General features: G+C 43.4%; 1 protein-coding gene across 3 annotated transcripts in view; it reads right to left on the reverse strand.

The window, feature by feature from the left end:
- The window catches only part of KIZ (kizuna centrosomal protein), a 113661-nt gene extending 106996 nt beyond the window's left edge, over window positions 1–6665 (reverse strand). For 2 of the 3 annotated variants that reach the window (XM_059898638.1, XM_059898636.1), the window contains exons 1-2: window positions 6467–6664; window positions 1287–1349 (exon numbers count right to left, since the gene is read on the reverse strand). In XM_059898638.1, coding sequence (XP_059754621.1) covers window positions 1287–1349; window positions 6467–6633 — 230 coding nt within the window. In that variant the 5' untranslated portion in view covers window positions 6634–6664. Of the gene's footprint in view, window positions 1–1286; window positions 1350–6466 lie in introns of all 3 variants that reach the window. The other variant, XM_059898639.1, reaches the window with a different exon arrangement.
- Window positions 6666–18298: the final 11633 nt, after the last annotated feature.

The raw sequence follows: 18298 nt of genomic DNA on the forward strand, positions 1-18298 counted from the left end.
CCAGCTCCTACTCCATTCTTCCCAGCCCTTTATGTGACCACTTCCTAAAATAAACGACCACCTACACACTAACCCTTGTCTCAGACTCTGCCTTCTGGGGGAACCAGGTTGAGGCAGCCATGTTAGGCGGTTTGGATTTTATCCTACGGGCAAAGAAAGCGTATTTTTAGCAAACCATACCCTCTGTCTTCCAGGAAACAAGAGACTGAGAGAGGGGAACAAATTCAGCCAGCCGAAGCTTGGTGAAGGTTCCCATTGGTCTCTCATCTCACCCGGCCTACCGCCATTATGCCGGGAAGCCACCCGAGAACAGGCTGTAGGAAGAGTCTATGCCCTGTCTTCTGTCCCTGTAGTCAGGGGCTAGAAAAATGGCAACTGCCACGATCCCCTCAGACTTGGGCCCACTTCTGAGGCCACAGCATCCACATCACTGCTATTTCTTCCACTGTCTTGCTGACTCTTCCTGTCTCTTTTGGAGCCACTAGAAACACATGGCTGTCTACTCTGAGGTAGCTTTGGAAGTATGGACACTAAACAAAGCGAAAGAATAATTTTGAAGATGAGGAAACATGGACCTGATGGGTGCTTTGGTTTTAAAGTATTCTTGGCTTCTCTCTCTTCTGGATGAGATGTTTTCATTTCTCACTCGTACTATGAAGTGGATACGTCACAAACTTAACTCTATCACAGCCAGAAAACTTTCCTATGAATAATATTGGAGGTTACACCATATATTTGGCTTAAGGATAAAGTTCAGTTTCCTTAAAATATAATTAAAAATATTAAAAGTTTGCTCTTAATGTTAAAGTAGCCTAAAAAGGATAATATGTATATTATCCACTGCTCAGAATAATTTTAACAGTCATTGTCATACACCCATGAACAAATGAGACACCACGTAACCCTGCCTACAACAGTTTGTTGAAAGGTCAGCTATAAAATTATGACTTAATCATTCACAGATTCAATGTGTTTAAATTGTGACCAAAAAGATAAGTAAGACTATAATGTGTCTTATTCTTAAGTTTTTTCAGCAAAAGATTCCTGAAATAACACAAATATCAAATAATGAAAATACAATAATTTTTATCTTATACTTTGATCAAATTTATTCTTACACTTAATAGTGATTATATTAAATTGCAGTGTTTACTTGAAACGATTACACATTAGAAATAAGGAACGGCAACAGGACTACAACTATGGTATTTGTAACACATATTGATATTAGGGTTAAATTTTGATTAATATAGGCAAATTGGTTTTAAAACTTTGTCATATCTTACCTATATGTATCAGATTGATTATATTCATAGAGTTTCCCTTCCAGGTCCAATCTCTTCTTTTCACTATAATACAGAAAGAAAATATTTTATGAATAAATTACACTGATCAGTAACAGGCAGGCAGATTTAGAACACGATCTCCTTTGTGAGAATGCTTCTCTGGTCTAAGAAGCAGAAAATGTCAGCTGCATTTGAAACTCAAGACACAAAAGTCCTTAGCAGTCACTAGGGAAGCAAAAAGGACACCAATATGAAGCAAAAAGAACAAGATTCTCGAAGTAAATGGGGAAACGTAGTGAGAAAAGGCTGGGAAGCAGGTTCATTCATTCAGCAAGTATTATTTACTGAGTGCAGTGGTGAGCCAGGCTCTGCTCTAGGTGAAGACTGACCAGGTAAATGAGCCAACGAAGGTCCCTGCCCTCAGGCAGTGACATTCAAGGGGGAAGGGCAGACAATAAACAAGATAAATATGCAAAATACAACATGGCCAGCATCTCTGAGAACAATGGGGGTTCCACACACAAGGCTTCCATAAATCCATCCTGGACTGAAGGCTGGGGGCTCGCTCTGCTCCCAACCAGACAGGCCTGGGCAGGGCCACGTGGCTGAGTTAGGAAGAGATCTCTGAGAAGCAGACTTGGCCTCACTCACATCTGGGGGAGACCAGGTCCCCTGACACCACTACTTGGAACTGAAGGCATTTCCTTTTATAACTTGATAACATCGCCATGATTCGTCACTGATTGCTAGTCCCCGGAGGTACCGCCAATAAAGACTTAGCTTGTGATGTTCAGGTAAGTGCTGGCAGGAAGCTAGAGGACAGAGCTGACATGCCCACCCGCACACCCAGCCTGGGCAAGAAGCAGGGGAAACTGGGCAGCAGAAAAGGTGGCAGCAGCCAAAACCAAGGGGCTAGAGGGTAAAACTGCTGAACAGGAAGCCATCCCAGTCTCAAAAAGAGCCCTTGGAGGTTTAACTACAGATGGCTCTGCTCAAAGACCACCAAAGTACAAGCTTCAACGGAAGTCAAACTGGTAATCTAAGTTAACATTAATTAACCAAGGCCGAAAGAGAAATCACATAATGTCTAAGAGAAAAATGCTAAAAAAAAAAAAAAAGACTGTGAATCAAAGGAGTCCAGCAGAGGATGGGCGCTCAGGCTGGCCTCCTGAGGGAAAGGGCCGAGGCCATGTCCACTTGGGAGCCCTTAATTATTAGCTTCCGTTTCCCTTCAGTCGTTTTTTTCCTTTAAAAAAAACCCCCAAAGTTACACTGTTAGCTATATTATAGGTTCAGTAAATTTTTCTCCTCAGTGTAATCTAGAATGGAAACCACTATTTAACCAAAATTCTTTTACAGGGAAAATGGTGTCCAAAATCCAAACACCTAGTCTTTGCTTGGGGAACACAATCCATTCCTTGGTTGGGGTGTGCCTATGTTTAAACAAGAAAAAAATTACAGAATCACAAATTTTTAAATTAGTAGCTTCACAAAGATCTTTACTTTCTCATTAAGAAGACTGGACTTGGAAGAGAAGTGAAGGAAATGTGATATAACTGCTTCCCTGTTAGAAATATTTATTCCCCTTCTAAGGTTTCATGATCAATATGATAATGAAGAGTGATTGACCGGACAGTGTAAGCAATTTGCCGTTAAATTAGGGGGACAGAAAGACCCTTAAATGCAGTTGTGACCTTGCCCCTGATGTCATGCTTCACTTCTGTGGTATTCCTGCCAAGAAAACATGATCATTGTCTGGTCGTGAGGAACCATCAGACAGACCCAGCTTGAGGATCACCCTCTGGGATGAGAGCTTTATTCTATGAAACCGTCAGGAACACGAAAGACAGGGTAGGACGGGGGAATGGTTCCAGACTGGGAGAATGGAGAGAAATGGCAACACGGGTTCACAGGTGGGTCCTGGACCAGAAAAGAAAAAAGTGTTAGGAGAGTTGGTGAACTGTGACTGGGGCCTGTGGACTGGTGTATCAATGTTAGTTTCCTGATTAGAAGGGTTACATAGCGATCATGTAAGGGACATCATATCTGCAATTCTCAAATGGTTCAAAGAAGTCTCATGCTTTTACACAGACAGGCAGAGAGACAGACAGAAAGGGAAAAAGAAAATGATAAAATGTTAAGGAGTTGAGGAATCTGGGTGAGGGGAATATTTGAGGTCTTTGTCCTATTCTTGCAACTTTTCTGTAAGCTTGAACTTTTTTCAAAATAATTTAAAAAATTCGCCCATGACCTCGAACGAAAAAGGACCACCATCTTTATGGGAATCCATCACCTCCCAAGCAGAAAGTTCTTTTCAATAATGAATGTAAAACTTCCTTGTTCCTGCTCTGTCTTCAGTACATACAGACGTCCACTGGTCATACTTCTCTACTGCGACCCTTCAAACACTGAAAAATCACAAACACCTCTTGGCCTTCTAATTCCAGGCAAAATGATGCTGATCTCATTAACTCTTCTTCACAGGCCCATTTTCTAAACACATCCAAGCTGCAGTGCCCCCAACACTGACTTTCATATCTATTTTACATTCAAGACTTAAAATAAGATATTTACCCCAATAAAAAGCCAGAGAAAGGCTTATTGGGAGGATCATCTTAGAACTGCTGCATCTTAAATCTCTATTTCAGAATCTTTAAACACCCAGCCCTAAGATGTGTATCCATAGGCCCCGGTTTCAATCACCTGCACCTCTGACCTGGACCTTTCAAAGTTTTACACAGCTGGGTGGTCCTTAAAGTACAGCCACAGGGTTTAGTTTTCTCCTTGTAAGCTGCTTATTATTCTATTTTTGTCTCAATACCATCTTCAACTTTACTCAACTAATATCTCAGCATCAATTTCTGGACTATTATGATATCTCACTCTGAATCAATATTGGCATTGAAAAAACTGGGGCTGGTTAATGGGCCTTTTCAAGGGATGTTTTTATATAATTGTAAGAGTCGATTCCACTTTCATGTTACTACCATGCTTGTGGCACTAAACACACTGTAATGAGTCACTCCATCAGGCTCTTTTAGATTCAGTGACTGGCTTTTGCCATGATGCAGAGAAAACACTGCATACAAAAAAGAAAAAATTCAGAATATAAAATTACATCTATGTGTGAGTATGGCTAAGACAATTTGGGTTAGAAATACACCACTTCCAAGCGGAGGGCCCAGTTATTAGACCAGCCAACATTGCAATAACCCCACCTCTAAGAGGACTGAGAAAGGGCAAGTTGTTTTTCTCTACCATTCCCAGGACATTTTCAGACTGACAAATCAGCTGTGACTACACAGGGTTGCAGCCTTTAAAATGACTCTAGAGTTTTAAGGAAAAAAAGGTCCTTATGGTCACGGGGATTGGTCAAACAAACAAACAGGTACATACAAACACTCAGATGGGATACAGACGATAATATTCATTGCTTGTTGCTTTGCAAAACTAACAGCTTTCAACTTTTTTTTACTTTAAGGCTCATTGCTCTACTAGAGATAAAAATCTGTGGCCTTACTTTACATAATATTCAAGGCCCCTCATTTCTGGTGATGAAGGCAGGTCAGGGGAGCTGAATGACCAGCTCAAGGTCACACAACTGTTGGAGGACTAGAACCTAGGTTTCCACAGTTGTCCTGCAGTTTTCTTTGTATCCGAAGTTATTTGCCTCTGTACTTATTAACTATGCATTAGAGTTAGTTATGGACTTTTAAAATGAAAAATGAATACACACAGTAACAAATTTGTACTGACTTAAAACTGAAACAAACCTCCAAATGCAGAACCATCAATAGGCTGTAAAATTTGACTCAAATTCCTTATATAATTTCAACAGCCTCACCTTGTTTAACAGTGAAAGCATTAAGTGTTAGACATAACGTGAGTAATAATCATTACACAGAAATTATACCATAAGGACTATAAACAGCCAGGTGTTCCTAGCACAGGAAGCAAAAATGATAACTCACAATTCACTTAGTTTTTTTTAAAAACACGCCATTTGAACCAGTAACATTTTAAAATTAGAACTTGGGTTAAGAAATACAGATAACTAAAGGCCTGGGGTAACTAAGCCACTCTTTTAGCAGAACACAGAGCACTTTAAGTGTACCAAAGCACAGAGCACTGTCTTGTCTCTTAATGAAGGCACTGCAGGAAGTGATTTTTTTTTTTTAAGTTGGAGGTGAGGTGAGTGGGTGGGTGAGTAGTGGTAGGTCAGAAAGAAAACAGGATGTAGAGAAGGGTTCAGAGGTAAATACAGTGAGAATGATTAAGGAGGCCTCTTGTAGATGCTCTATAAATATTTAACAAGAATTAAATCTAGCATAGGTTGAATATAATTCCTTTTCAAAACCAGTAACTTCTGCCTTTACCTTCCATGTAATTATTGCCATTTTAGAATCACCACACACAGCTCTCTTCACTAAAATGATTTTGTAACTTTTAACACTCATTAAACGTTGTTTATCAAGAGATCCAAAAATCTATTTCCTTTCTTGTCAACTAATGAGATTTCCAACTCCAATTAATTTAGCAGCTGAATAATAGTTTCAACAACCTCTCTTTTATGTAGTTATTTATAGTAAATTGCTTTATAATTTTCTCTCTTTATGTGATCAAGCTGCTTCTCAGTGGTTCTCATCTTTCATGTCTTAATCAAGGTATCATGAACCCTCTGAAAGCTGGACTTCGCCCGCTGTAAATGTCATCCCTTCTCTGGAAATCTGGCCCCACAAAAAAAGTCCCCTGCATTTAAACAGGGCACATGTTTGACGAACACACACACTCACTCTCCCGCCTGCGCTCCTGGACCTGTCATCACTGATGCAGCGCAGCTGTCAGGGTGGGATGACAATGTGAAAAGCCCGGGAGGGGGCGTGTGGAAGGGGACTAGAGAAATTCACCGGGCTGGATTGAGAGTGACAGGCAGGAGACGGCCGCTCTCACTTCTGGGCACATTCAGTGACACGGCCGCACGCTCCCGCGGGATACTGCCCATAAGGAGGTGTCTCTGGTACGTCCTCCAGGCCCCTCCGGGAGCTCGAGGTGGGGCGTCGCAGGACTGGACACGGGCCCAGGGGAACCGCGGGCGGGGGCAGCGGGAAGGAACAGGGGGCAGGTCTCCGGCGGACCCTCGGGCCGGCCGACTCCCCGCCCCCGCCCCGGGTAGGCCGTACCTGTCCCGCAGCCCGTGCTGGAGGCGGCCCAGCCTTTCGTAGTAGTCGGGGCTCGCCAGGGGCGCGGACGGCGCGGAGGCCCGGTGCATTCCGCCGCCGCAACCACTCCTCACAGCCTCCGGGCGGCCGGCCGGTGCCCGGGTTGTCCGAGGCAACGGCCCCACCATGCACCGCGGGTAGACACTGCGCCCCGACGCCGCACGGGGTGGGGCGGGGCGCCGTGGAGGGGCGGGGGCACGGGGCCGTAAGGGGTGGGGCAACTTCCTGGGGTCATGGAGCCATGGAGGGGCGGGGAGGAGGCGGGGCAGACGGCTAGGAGGGGCGGGGCGCCATGGGAGAGGGCGGGGTGCAAGCCGGCGACGAAGAGGTGGCGTTGCGACTAAGTGCTCAGGCCTCTTTGCTTCGAGACTGGTGTCTTCCTGTACCCTAACCGTTCGGAGTTCTCGTGGGAGAGGCCCTGGCCCTCCTAAGGGCGGGGCCCTTCTCTGAGGGCCAGATCTGAAGCCGACCCCGTGGTCCCCGCCCCCTGGGTAGAGGATGGGGGCTGGGCGGGAGTAATCACGTGATCATTTTTGTCTTTGGCATCAAACTGCTTTAACTTTACCAGGTGCATTCTCTGCTTCCTTCCCTTCTTCCCAGTATTTGCTGAGTGCTGGGCACAGTGCTGTTTGTTTTCCTACCGGCGCTTAAAAGCAAAACAAAACACAAAAAAGACAAAATCCTCAGTCCTAAGCAGCTATGCTCAACCCTGATAGTAGACCCCGTTACTTGAAAGCCCGTGCTGACCCTGAGGCTGTGGCTAAGGCTGCAGGTCACATTGCTGGCTGGTGAAGCGGGGGAAGTTGCCAGCAAGTTGCTTGCAAAGCTGACATTTGTGCAGACAGAGCTTGGTGGACAAACGCCCTGTACAATACTTCATCAGGGACTCTGGAGCCCGCTGCCTGAGCTCCAATCGCTTCTTCCACTGCCCAAATGTGTGACCGCGTACAAATCACCCTCTTTACCCACAGGGTTCCTCGTATGTAAAACTGGGAGGCTGTTACTACAGGACCCACCTATGTCGTTTCTATCATGATGAGATTCATTAATGTGTGTAAGTGTTTAGAAGGGGTCCCAGCACATAGGAAGAAGCATCAGTTTTTATCATCATCATCATCACCAACTTGGGGGAAAAGCTTTCTGAAGAACCATAACTGTATTCTAAAACCCACAGGGCAGGAAAAAAGAAACTATAGAATTTCTTTAGTCCCTTATTCTTCACTTCTTTTGTTTTTTCGCTGTCATTAATTTCACTTACTTGTGTGACAAACTAGGAAATAGATCATCAGCAAGAGAGATGGGCCATTCAAAGGTCTGCAGTGTAAAATGATGATGTTATCCAGCCTTCTCTTCACATTTGCTAGGTCCAGGGCAAGAGGATGAATGGAGACCCTCATGCCATCTGTCGAAATATTAAACAATTTTAAATCAAGATGACAAATTGTAGATAAAGTATGGTCCCTCCTACCTTGACCAATGTGCCTTCACAAAAGGGGAGAATTGATACAGGGGAATTTAGTTCTCTGACTCCTTACCCAGCCTTACCGGCCCCCATCCCAGTATCCCCCTCCCCCATACCAGTCCACAAGTCCTAGCTCTGTCCTCATCCCCACCTCAGCCTCTTCTTGGCCACTTCTCAGGCTGAAGGGTAAGCACACCAGTGATGGTCACCCTAGCAAGAAGGACCCAGGAAAGAGGTCTTTAAAGGCCTTGGAAAGGAGCTTAGGCCCCTTTGACCAGGGGATGTCAGGGTGATGGACACCTGGAGTGTGTCCTAGAAGGACGTGTGTGTGTGTGTGTGTGTGTGTGTGTGTGTGTGACCTCCAGGCAGGCATGTCCCCTGGCCCTGGGGCCTCCTTGCCTTGTATGGAGTGGCATGGCCAGACAAAGTCCAGAACAGGCTCTGTAACATATAGAAGCCCAGGTAGGGCCTCTTGCCTGAATCTAAGGGTAGTACTGATGTTACTTTTATTTAGTTGTTATATCACATTATACCAAGTTGATCCCGTGGTAGTGAGCAAAGATTTGCTTACTGATTTTAGTGCAAACAGTATTTTACTACAACCCTGGCCAAAAAAATGCATGTATGGCGATATTTTATTTAGCACCATCCCTACCCATACTAGTTTTTTTTTTTTTTTTTTTATTGTTAAAGGAGGTAAAGTTTTCAACACAAGTTTTTTTTTAATTAATTAATTTATTTTTGGCTGCTTTGGGTCTTCTTTGCTGCGCGCGGGCTTTCTCTAGTTGTGGCGAGTGGGGTTACTCTTTGTTACAGTGCGCGGGCTTCTCACTGCGGTGGCTTCTCTTGTTGCAGAGCACAAGCTCTAGGCACGCAGGCTTCAGTAGTTGTGGCCCACGGGCTCTAGAGCACAGACTCAGTAGTTGTGGCGCACGGGCTTAGTTGCTCCGCGGCATGTGGGATCTTCCCGGACCAGGGCTCGAACCCGTGTCCCCTGCATTGGCAGGCAGATTCTTAACCACTGCAGCACCAGGGAAGCCCCCCATACTAGTTTTTTAAGGAAAAAAATCCCCAATTAATATAACTAATTATTTTCAGCAAATACACAGAGTAAGCAGATGAGGCAGTCATTTAGCATCCCAAATTTTTATTCGGCCATTTTAGGAGAGTCTAAAATTAAATATAATTAAGCAGTAAATAGATAATTCAAAATAATTATAATCTGCAGTCTTTGGTTGATTTATTAATGACATATGGCAAATCTAGATGCAGGATCCATTTATTAACAGTAACACCTAGCAAATTAAATGAATATTTCTAGAGTATTTATGCTAAAATTATGCATTCTCAATGGTGACAGACTTTTAATAAATTCAGAGTTCTTCACTTTGAAAGCTTAATTTGCTGGTGCACTCTCCTTTAACATTGTTCTTAAATCCCCTTATATTAGCAGAGCTGATTTCTGTAAGCAGCTCTGCTTTCAGCTCACCTGGACCACAGGCCATCAAGTCTTCCTAGATGGGCAAGGTTTCTTTTAAGCCAAAGAATGTCTTAGCTGGAAGTTAGTTAAGGAATGTAGTCTCACTCCCTTATTTTTTAGAGGAGAAAAAGGGTTCAGGGCAGACAAGGGACTTGGCTAAGGTCATACAACCAGTCATTTGTGTAACATTAATGAGCCTAGTTCCAAAGATAGGTCCCTAATAGCCACATTAAGGAAACACCAAGAAAAGCCAATGTTTCATCCCGGTAGTCATATGGATCTTAGGGTGACCCCTATGAAGTTGCTGTTTTTGTAGCTCTAAAACAGTTGAATTAATGGATGGAAAATTGATTTTGGAAATATGTTGAAATTAGCATTTTACAAAAATGTGAACACCATGCAATTTAAAAATTAAATTCTCTGTATATGAGTCAATAACTGCTTGGATATTATATTAGTTTCCTAGGGCTGCCATGATAGAGTACCACAAACCGGGTGGCTTAAACAACAGAAATTTATTGTCTCATAGCTCTGGAGGTCAAAAGTCTGAGATCAAGGTGTTGGCAGGATTGGTTCCTTCTGAGAGCAGTGAGGGAGAATCTATTGCATGCCTCTCCTCTAGCTTCTGGTGACTTGCTGGCCATCTTTTGCATTCCTTGGCTTTGTAGATGCCTCACTCAATCCCTGCCTTTATCTTCACATGGCATTCCCCCTGTGTGCATGTACGTCTCCAAATTTCCCCTTTTATAAGGACACCAGTCATATTGGATTAGGGGTCCACCTTCCTCCAGTATGACCTCATCTTAACTAATTAGATCTGCAATGACCCTGCTTCCAAAGAAGGTCACACTCTGAGGTACTGGGAGTTAGGACTTCAACATGTGAATTGGGGGAGTTTGCGGGGGCTACACAATTCAACCTATAACAGACATGAACACGGGAAATTATTTCATTTTGCAATTACTACGCGGTTTGTAGGTAGAGCTGACTCAAAAGTAGGTTGTGGGGGAAAGGTCGTGACATCCCATGTATATGTGTATGTAGCCCCACCTGCCACTGAGTGTCTACACTAGTGTAAGCATTTACTGCCTCATTTAAACCCCATGAGAGTCCTCTGAGGGCCCTGCAAGTTTAAGCAACTGGCCTAAGATCACACTGCCAGTGTGTTCTTGGCCAGTTAGTGATAGTGTTGGAATTCAAACAGACTTTTTCCTATTCCCAAGTCCATCCTTTCTTAGCCTCCATTCTATATGGCCTTGAAACTCATCATTTGATAGTTACTGATATTTTTAATTTTCCTTGTATGAGACGTGTAAACATATATACTGTGTGACCCAGAAGGGTTTTTACATATACATAGTTCATTGTTTGGGGAAATAGTATCCCTTGACCTAGGAATGCTTTTTTTCTACATGCTGTGATACAGCATTTTGTGTTCACCATTCTGTTAATTCCCCTCCTTGGCCCTTGGAAAGACTACATTTTTAGCAGTGAGATGGGTCTGTTTGACCCAGGCTGGGCAATAAAATGTGAGCAGAAGTGATGCAGCCACTTCCAGACCTGGCCCCTGAACATCCTGTACTGTCTTCCCCACTCTTCCCCACTTTTCATTAGGTGGCCAGTTGGATGCAGAGGACCCAGTGGAGAACTCTGAGGCCCTGGAAGAAGAATGAATGGCTGTAAAGAGTACAAGACTGTAACCTGGGCAAGAAATAAACCTTTATTGTGTTGAGTCACTGATCTTTTGGAGTTGTTTGTTTCAGCAGCTAGCATTACTTTTCCTGAGCAATACACAAGCATTCCATGCAAGAATTACACAAATGCATCAAACTATCTTTTTGCAACATTCTCAATGGGGACATATATGACTATCCAGATGGTCAAGGAGACTGCAAACCTGGAACTCTGAGATTCAGAGTCAATGTCTGAGGAGAGAGGCCTAGATAGCAAAGGCAAAGCTACAGTGAAGAAACGTCTAGAGCACCTCTGTCCACTGGAACCTTCAGCAATGATGGAAATGTTCTACTCTGTGCTGTCCAATATGGTAGCCACCAGCCACATGTGACTGTTGAGCACTTTAATGTAGCTACCGCAACCCTGGAATTGAATTTTAAATTTCATTTTATTTTAACTTGTTAAAACTAAAATTGTAGAGGACATGTATCTAGTGACTCCTGTGTTGAACAGTGAAGCTCTAGAGATAACGTAGAAAGATGGTTAAGCATGGTGGGGGAGAGGAGGAGGTCATAAGTCACCAGGAAGTGGAAAGTAGGAGCTAGAAGGTGAGATGCCCTCATTGGTGGGAGGTAATAGTGATCAAGAGGAGAGGTGTGATTGTTCATTTTACGTGTCAACTTGCTTAGGGCATGGTGCCCGGTTGTTTGGTCACGTACCAGTCTAGAAGTTGCTGTGAAGGTATTTTTTCGATTTCAATCACTAGAGTTTGAGTAAAGCAGATTGCTCTCTATAATGTGGGTGGGCCTCATCAAATCAGTTGAAGGCCTTCAGAGAAAAGACTGAAGTCCCCAGAAGAAAAAGGAATTCTGCCTCCAAACTACCGGTGTTCAGACTCAAGACAGCAGCATTGTCTCTCACTGAAATGTCCAGCCTGCAGGCCTGCCCAACGGACTTGGCTCTTGCTGGTCCCCACAACTGCATAGGCCAATTCCTTATAATAAATCAATCTCTCTCTCTCTCTGTCCAGATATAGATTTAGGTGTACCTTGGAGATATTATGGGTTCTGTTCCAGACAACCTCAATAAAGCAAATATTGCAGTAAGGCAAGTCACACAAATTTTCTGGTTTCCCAGTGAATATAAAAGTTATGTTTACACTGTACTGTAGTCTATCAAGTGTGCAATAGCATTATGTCTAAAAAAAGTACATACCTTAATTAAAAATACCTTATTGCCAAAAAGAGTGCTAACCCTCATCTGAGCCTTCAGTGCGTCATAATTTTTTGCAATAGCAACATGAAAGAACACTGATCACAGATCACCATAACAAATATAATAATTTAAAAGTTTGAAATATTGAGAGAATTACCAAAATGTGACACAGAGACATGAAGTGAGCAAGTACTGTTGGAAAAATGGCACCGATGGACTTGCTCGGGGCAGGGTTGCCACAAAACTTCAATTTGCAAAAAACGCAGTATCTGTGAAGTGCAATAAAGTGAAGCACAGAACAATGAGGTATGTCTGTCTGTCTATCTATCTATCTATCTATCTATCTATCTATCTATCTATCTATCATACTGTTTCTGTTTCTCTGGAGAAGCCTGACTAACGCAGGAGGGCAAGAGGTTAAGAAGAGCATTTTGCTCTAAGGCATTTGTAATAGCTAATTTAAAACAATAAGAATAGGATGCAAATTCCAATAAATAAAGTGAAAACATAGATCTCCTCATATGACTTCATATCATGTAAACCAACAGTTAATGTGTGGATCTCTAAAATATGCGAGATATATGAAAGCTAAATAACAGCTGAAAAATAGAATAACAGAGTCATTGAATGGCTCTACTAGAGACTCGGTTCTTAAAGGAGATGGGCTCGCTCTGCCCCACAGCTTGCACGTGCCCATGATTTCCCTGAAGCCCTTGAACTTGTGCTTCCGTGAGGTCTCCAGGATTCTCCCATTATTGAATGGAATCCTCAGAGGTGATAGACTTAGAGCACCAAATCCTATACTCTTCTCCCTGCAGGACTGGGTGGTGGCTTGGTTCCGCCTGGCCAGGGATGCCCCAGATCCCTGGGTGCAGGAGTAGCAACCCTGCATCCCTGTAGGTGTTGACGTCACGTGTGAACAATCTTTGAATGCTGAGATTCTCCTCAAAAATCACTTGGTGGATTTCATAATTGTTTGCCACTTGCATGCACTTCTCATCAGGGTTCAACGAGTACTCCTAACTACAAGGATTGGAAACAAAGGGATGCTCTAGACCCGCTCTTAAAACTCGAAGGCAGGTTGAAACCAAAGGGTTTTGCATAATAAATACCATTGAATTTGATGGCTGTGTGTTTCTGTTTACCAGGTGACAGGGCACCGGATGTGGAACTTCTACTTTTCACATCGTCTTTAATTATCCACGGCATGTGTCTTTGTAGAAATTTGGCTTCAGTCATCCCTGGGGTACCTGGATGGTGACCGCCATACAGAACATCCTCCTGGAGTCAATAAACACTTGCCATGTGTCCTAGAGAAGAGGTAGAATACAGAGGCTGAGGATTCAGGCTCAGGTCCCCCTCTGTGTGGTATACTACCACCTCCCTTTGCAAGCTGTGTGACCTTGGGCAGATTACTTAACCTTGCTGTGCCTCAAATTCCTCATCTGCAAAATGGTGATAGTAATAGTACCTTCCTCTTAGGCTTGTTGAGAGGATTAAATGTGGTAGTCTGTGTGATGCACGTAGAATCATGTCTGGTAGAGTTAGCCCTCAATAAATATAAGCTGGTGTCACTTCTTAGAAGGCAAGAAGAGTATCCCTTTGGGAGTTGGGGAGAGTCATCAGAGGTAAAGGCCCATGTTCTGCTTCGGACTATTTGTCTCTATCTCTCTAGCTCTCAAAGCCATTTCCCAAGCTTCCTCTCCATCTTTATCAACCCTGCTGGCTCTGCACTCACAAGCCCACTCAGAGGGGTCCAGTCACCTGAACTCATGGCTGACGACTCAGCAGGTGACATTCAGCTGGGAACCTCAACCCGCGATTCAGTTTCATTCTTTTGTGTCCAACCTGGATGTAGGAGGGAACCCAGCCCATCACCCTTCAGGAGTAGAAATCCAGGCCACGGAAGGGAGTGCCCGGCACCACGTTGTCCAAAGACCACATGCTTGGGAATCAGAAGACCTGAATTCAAATCCCAACTCTGCCTTATACGAGCTGTGTGGCTCTGAGCACATTTCTTAACATCTTAAATGCTTCATTTTGCTCATTTCTAAACTCAGAGTAACAAATTTTTATTTATGGAGTTATTGTGAGGTATGAAGGAGGTAACATTTGAGAAGCTCTTAGCACAGGCCTGGCCGTAGGAAATATTCATTGAGCAAGTGGTTCCCACATCTCCCTGAGGACAAGGAACGCTCCAAATTTCCTAGGACTTTTCAATGTAACCAAAGGGGAATGGCAACAGGTTCATTTTGTTATTGGGGGTGTGCGTGTGCACATGCATCAATAAATAGCATCAAATAGTTCATATTAATGGAGGCTCTTCCTAGCTCTTTACATGTATTATCCCCATTTTCCAGATGAGGAGTTTGGGGCACATCAAGGTTAAGCAGTCCAGCCAAGGCCATACAGCTCACAGGAGCAGGCGTGGTGTTATAACCCCCACCAGACAACACAGAGCCCAAACTCTCACCTTCCATCTTCTCCAGCTTCTCACCATGACAAGTGTTTGTTGGCGCAGGGAAACTTAGGGACGAGAGGCCGTGTCCTGTCCAGGGTGGGCCACTGTAGCTGGAGCAGAAGTTGGAATGGGTCTGTGGAGGTTTGACAGACACCACTTCTCCCCAGGGTGGACTTTTTCGGGTTGGACTCAATTGGAATCTTTTCAGCTGTTTAAATAATGCACCGTGAGTATTTTAAAGCCATGGTTCGTTACCACAACTCAACTGTAAGTCTTCCACGCAGAGAAAGACTGACATCTATTTCTTTGGCGTTCTTCAGCCCAGCTCTGGGGCTAGAACCCAGCCCAGAGGACCACTCTAAAATACTGGCTGATGGGACAATGTAGCCATTAAAAAAAATTAAGGTATATTAGCACAAGAAACTATATTCAATATCCTGTGATAAACCATAATGGAAAAGAATATAAAAAAAGAATGTATATAGGTGTATAACTGAGTCACTTTGCTGTACAACAGAGACTGGCACATTGTAAATCAACTATACTTCAATAAAAAAATAGTAATAAAAAATAAAAAGAGGGCTTCCCTGGTGGCGCAGTGGTTGAGAATCTGTCTGCCAATGCAGGCGACACGGGTTCGAGCCCTGGTCTGGGAAGATCCCACATGCCGCGGAGCAGCCGGGCCCGTGAGCCACAATTACTGAGCCTGCACGTCTGGAGCCTGTGCTCTGCAACAAAAGAGGCCGCGATAGTGAGAGGCCCGCGCACCGCGATGAAGAGTGGCCCCCGCTTGCCGCAGCTAGAGAAGGCCCTCGCACAGAAACAAAGACCCAACACAGCCAAAAATAAATAAATTAATTTAAAAAAATTAAAAAAAAAATAAAAAGAAAAAGAAACCCAAAGAAACCAAGAAACTTGAGGTGTAGTTCACAGTTCATAAAATTCACCCTTTTAAATGGTACAGTTCCGTGGTTTTTAGTATATCCACAAAGTTGTGCAACCATCACAACTATCTAATTCTAGAACATTTTATCACCCCCCAAAGAAACTCTCTACCCATTAGCAGTCACTCTCCCTTCCTATGGGCACCTCCGGTCCCTGGCTACCACCAATCTACTTTCTGTCCCTGTGGATTTGCCTATTCTGGAAATCTTAAATGAATACAATTACACGATACAGCCTTGTGTCTGAAGAAGACATTATTTTCTCGGTATGTTAGGATGGTCAGTGTGGAAGCTGACTTCTACGGTAGCCCCTGTATTAGCTGCTCCAGCTCTCATAACAAAGTTCCACAGACTGGATGGCTTAAAGAACAGAAATTTCTTTTCTCACAGTTCTGGCGCCTAGAAGAGATAAATGTTTAGGCAGGGCTGGTTTCTTCTGAAACCTGTCTCCTTGGCTTGCAGACACGCCACGGTCTCCCTGTGTCTTTGCATGGTTTTCCCTCTGTGCACGTCTGTGTTCCAATCTCCTTCTTTATAAGGACACCCGTCATTTTGGATTAGCCCCACCCATCCTAGTGACCTCATTTTACCTCAATCCCCTCTTTAAAGGGCCTGTCTCCAAATACAGTCACATTCTGAGGTACCGGGGATTAAGGCTTCAACATATGAGTTTTGGGGAACACAACTCAGCCCATGACAGCCCCCCGTGTTCCTTTCCATCAGGAATTCATGCTCATGTGCAGTCCCTTACCATTGAATCAGGGCTAATATGTGTGATGGTGTGTGACATCCAAATATGGTTCACTGTGAGGTAAACCAGCCACTATATTGTGAGGAAGCCCAAGCTGTCCTGAAGAAGGGCCACTGGAGGGTAACTGGGGCCTCCCTCAAACTGCCAGTGTCACCTTACCACCATGTGAGGGAGTGGAAATGGATCCTCCAGCCCTGTCCCCACTCCTGATGACTGCAGCTCTAGCCAACATCTGACTGCAACCTCGTGAGAGACCTCCAGAGAGAACGGGCCGGCCAAGCTGCTCTTGAATTCTGACCCACAGAACCATGAGATAATAAATGGTCCTTTTAATTTTAAGTCACTAAGTTTTGGGCTGATTTGTTATGCAGCATTAGATAACTGATACAGCTGAAGCAGAATGGTACTTGTTGAAGAAGTAAGTGATTATTATATACCCACTGTCTTTCAGCCATAGAATCATCTGTGGGAGTCATCTTCAAGCCTCACAAGAGCTCTGTAAAATGTACGTTATTATCACAGTTTCATTGAGGCTTGTGGTGAAGGAACTTGCTGAGGATTTAAATCTATGTGCTTTCTACTGCATCCCTGGATCCCTACCGTAGGATAGCCTCACCCGGGACTGGATTGGGTCCACAGTGAACTACTTGCTAGCAGTTAGCAGCAACAGGAGTGACCCAAAATGTGTCTCCTACTTACCTTGGAATTCTGCTTGGGAAAAATCATCCTTCTGCATTTAATATTTCTTTCTCTTTTTTTCTCTCATATATTTCTTTCCTTTCTATTTTCCTGTGTGTGTGTGTGTGTGTCTGTGTGTGCCTGTGCTTGTATTTCAGTGTCTTCAAACAAAAATGATTTACTGTTTCTCATGAACCTATGGGCTGGATGGGCTCAGCCAGGTGACCTGGATTACATATTAGCCTGCATTCAACCAGGAGCTCAGCTGAGGCCGGAAAAATGTCCATGGGGGCTTCACCCTTATACCTGGGCCTTGGTAAAGCAATTGGCTAGACCTCTGTCCACATGGTCCTGCATGATTCAATGGTCTGGCTTCTTTCTACAGTAGCTGGCTACCGAGAAAGCTCTCATATATTTCATTATTTATTTATAAAGCAATACATCATGCAAAATTCTGTGGAAAAGATATACAGTAAAAATATCCCTCTAATCACTGCCACCAGCTTCCAGCTTCTTTTTCTGGTGCACAACCAGTTACCATTTTCTTATGTAACTTTTCTGAGTGATTCTGAGCACATATATTTGTCTATGTCTATATGTATATGAATATCTCTACATTTTTTTTTATTGAAGTATAGTTGATTTATAATGCTGTATTAGTTTCAGGTGTACAGCAAAGTACACCTTATATTCAGTTATACATATAAATATATATCTATTCTTTATCAGATTCTTTTCTATTATAGGTTATTGCAAGATATTAAATATAGTTTCCTGTGCTATACAGTAGGTCCTTGTTGTTTATTTTATATATAGTAGTGTGTATCTGTTGATCCCAAACTCCTAATTAATCCCTCCCTTCCCCCCCATTACCCTTTGATAACCATAAGATTGTTTTCTATGTCTGTGAGTCTATTTTGCTTTGTAAATAAACTTATCTGTATCATTTTTTTAGATTCCACATATAAGTGATATCATATGATATTTGTCTTTCTCTGTCAGACTTACTTCACTTAGTATGATAATCTCTAGGTCCATCTGTGCTGCTGCAAATGGCATTCTTTCATTCTTTTTTATGGCTAAGTAATATTCCATTGTGTATATGTATCACATCTTCTTTATGCATTC

Source organism: Balaenoptera ricei, chromosome 15 (genome assembly GCF_028023285.1).
Source record: "Balaenoptera ricei isolate mBalRic1 chromosome 15, mBalRic1.hap2, whole genome shotgun sequence".
NCBI classification, from domain to species: domain Eukaryota; kingdom Metazoa; phylum Chordata; class Mammalia; order Artiodactyla; family Balaenopteridae; genus Balaenoptera; species Balaenoptera ricei.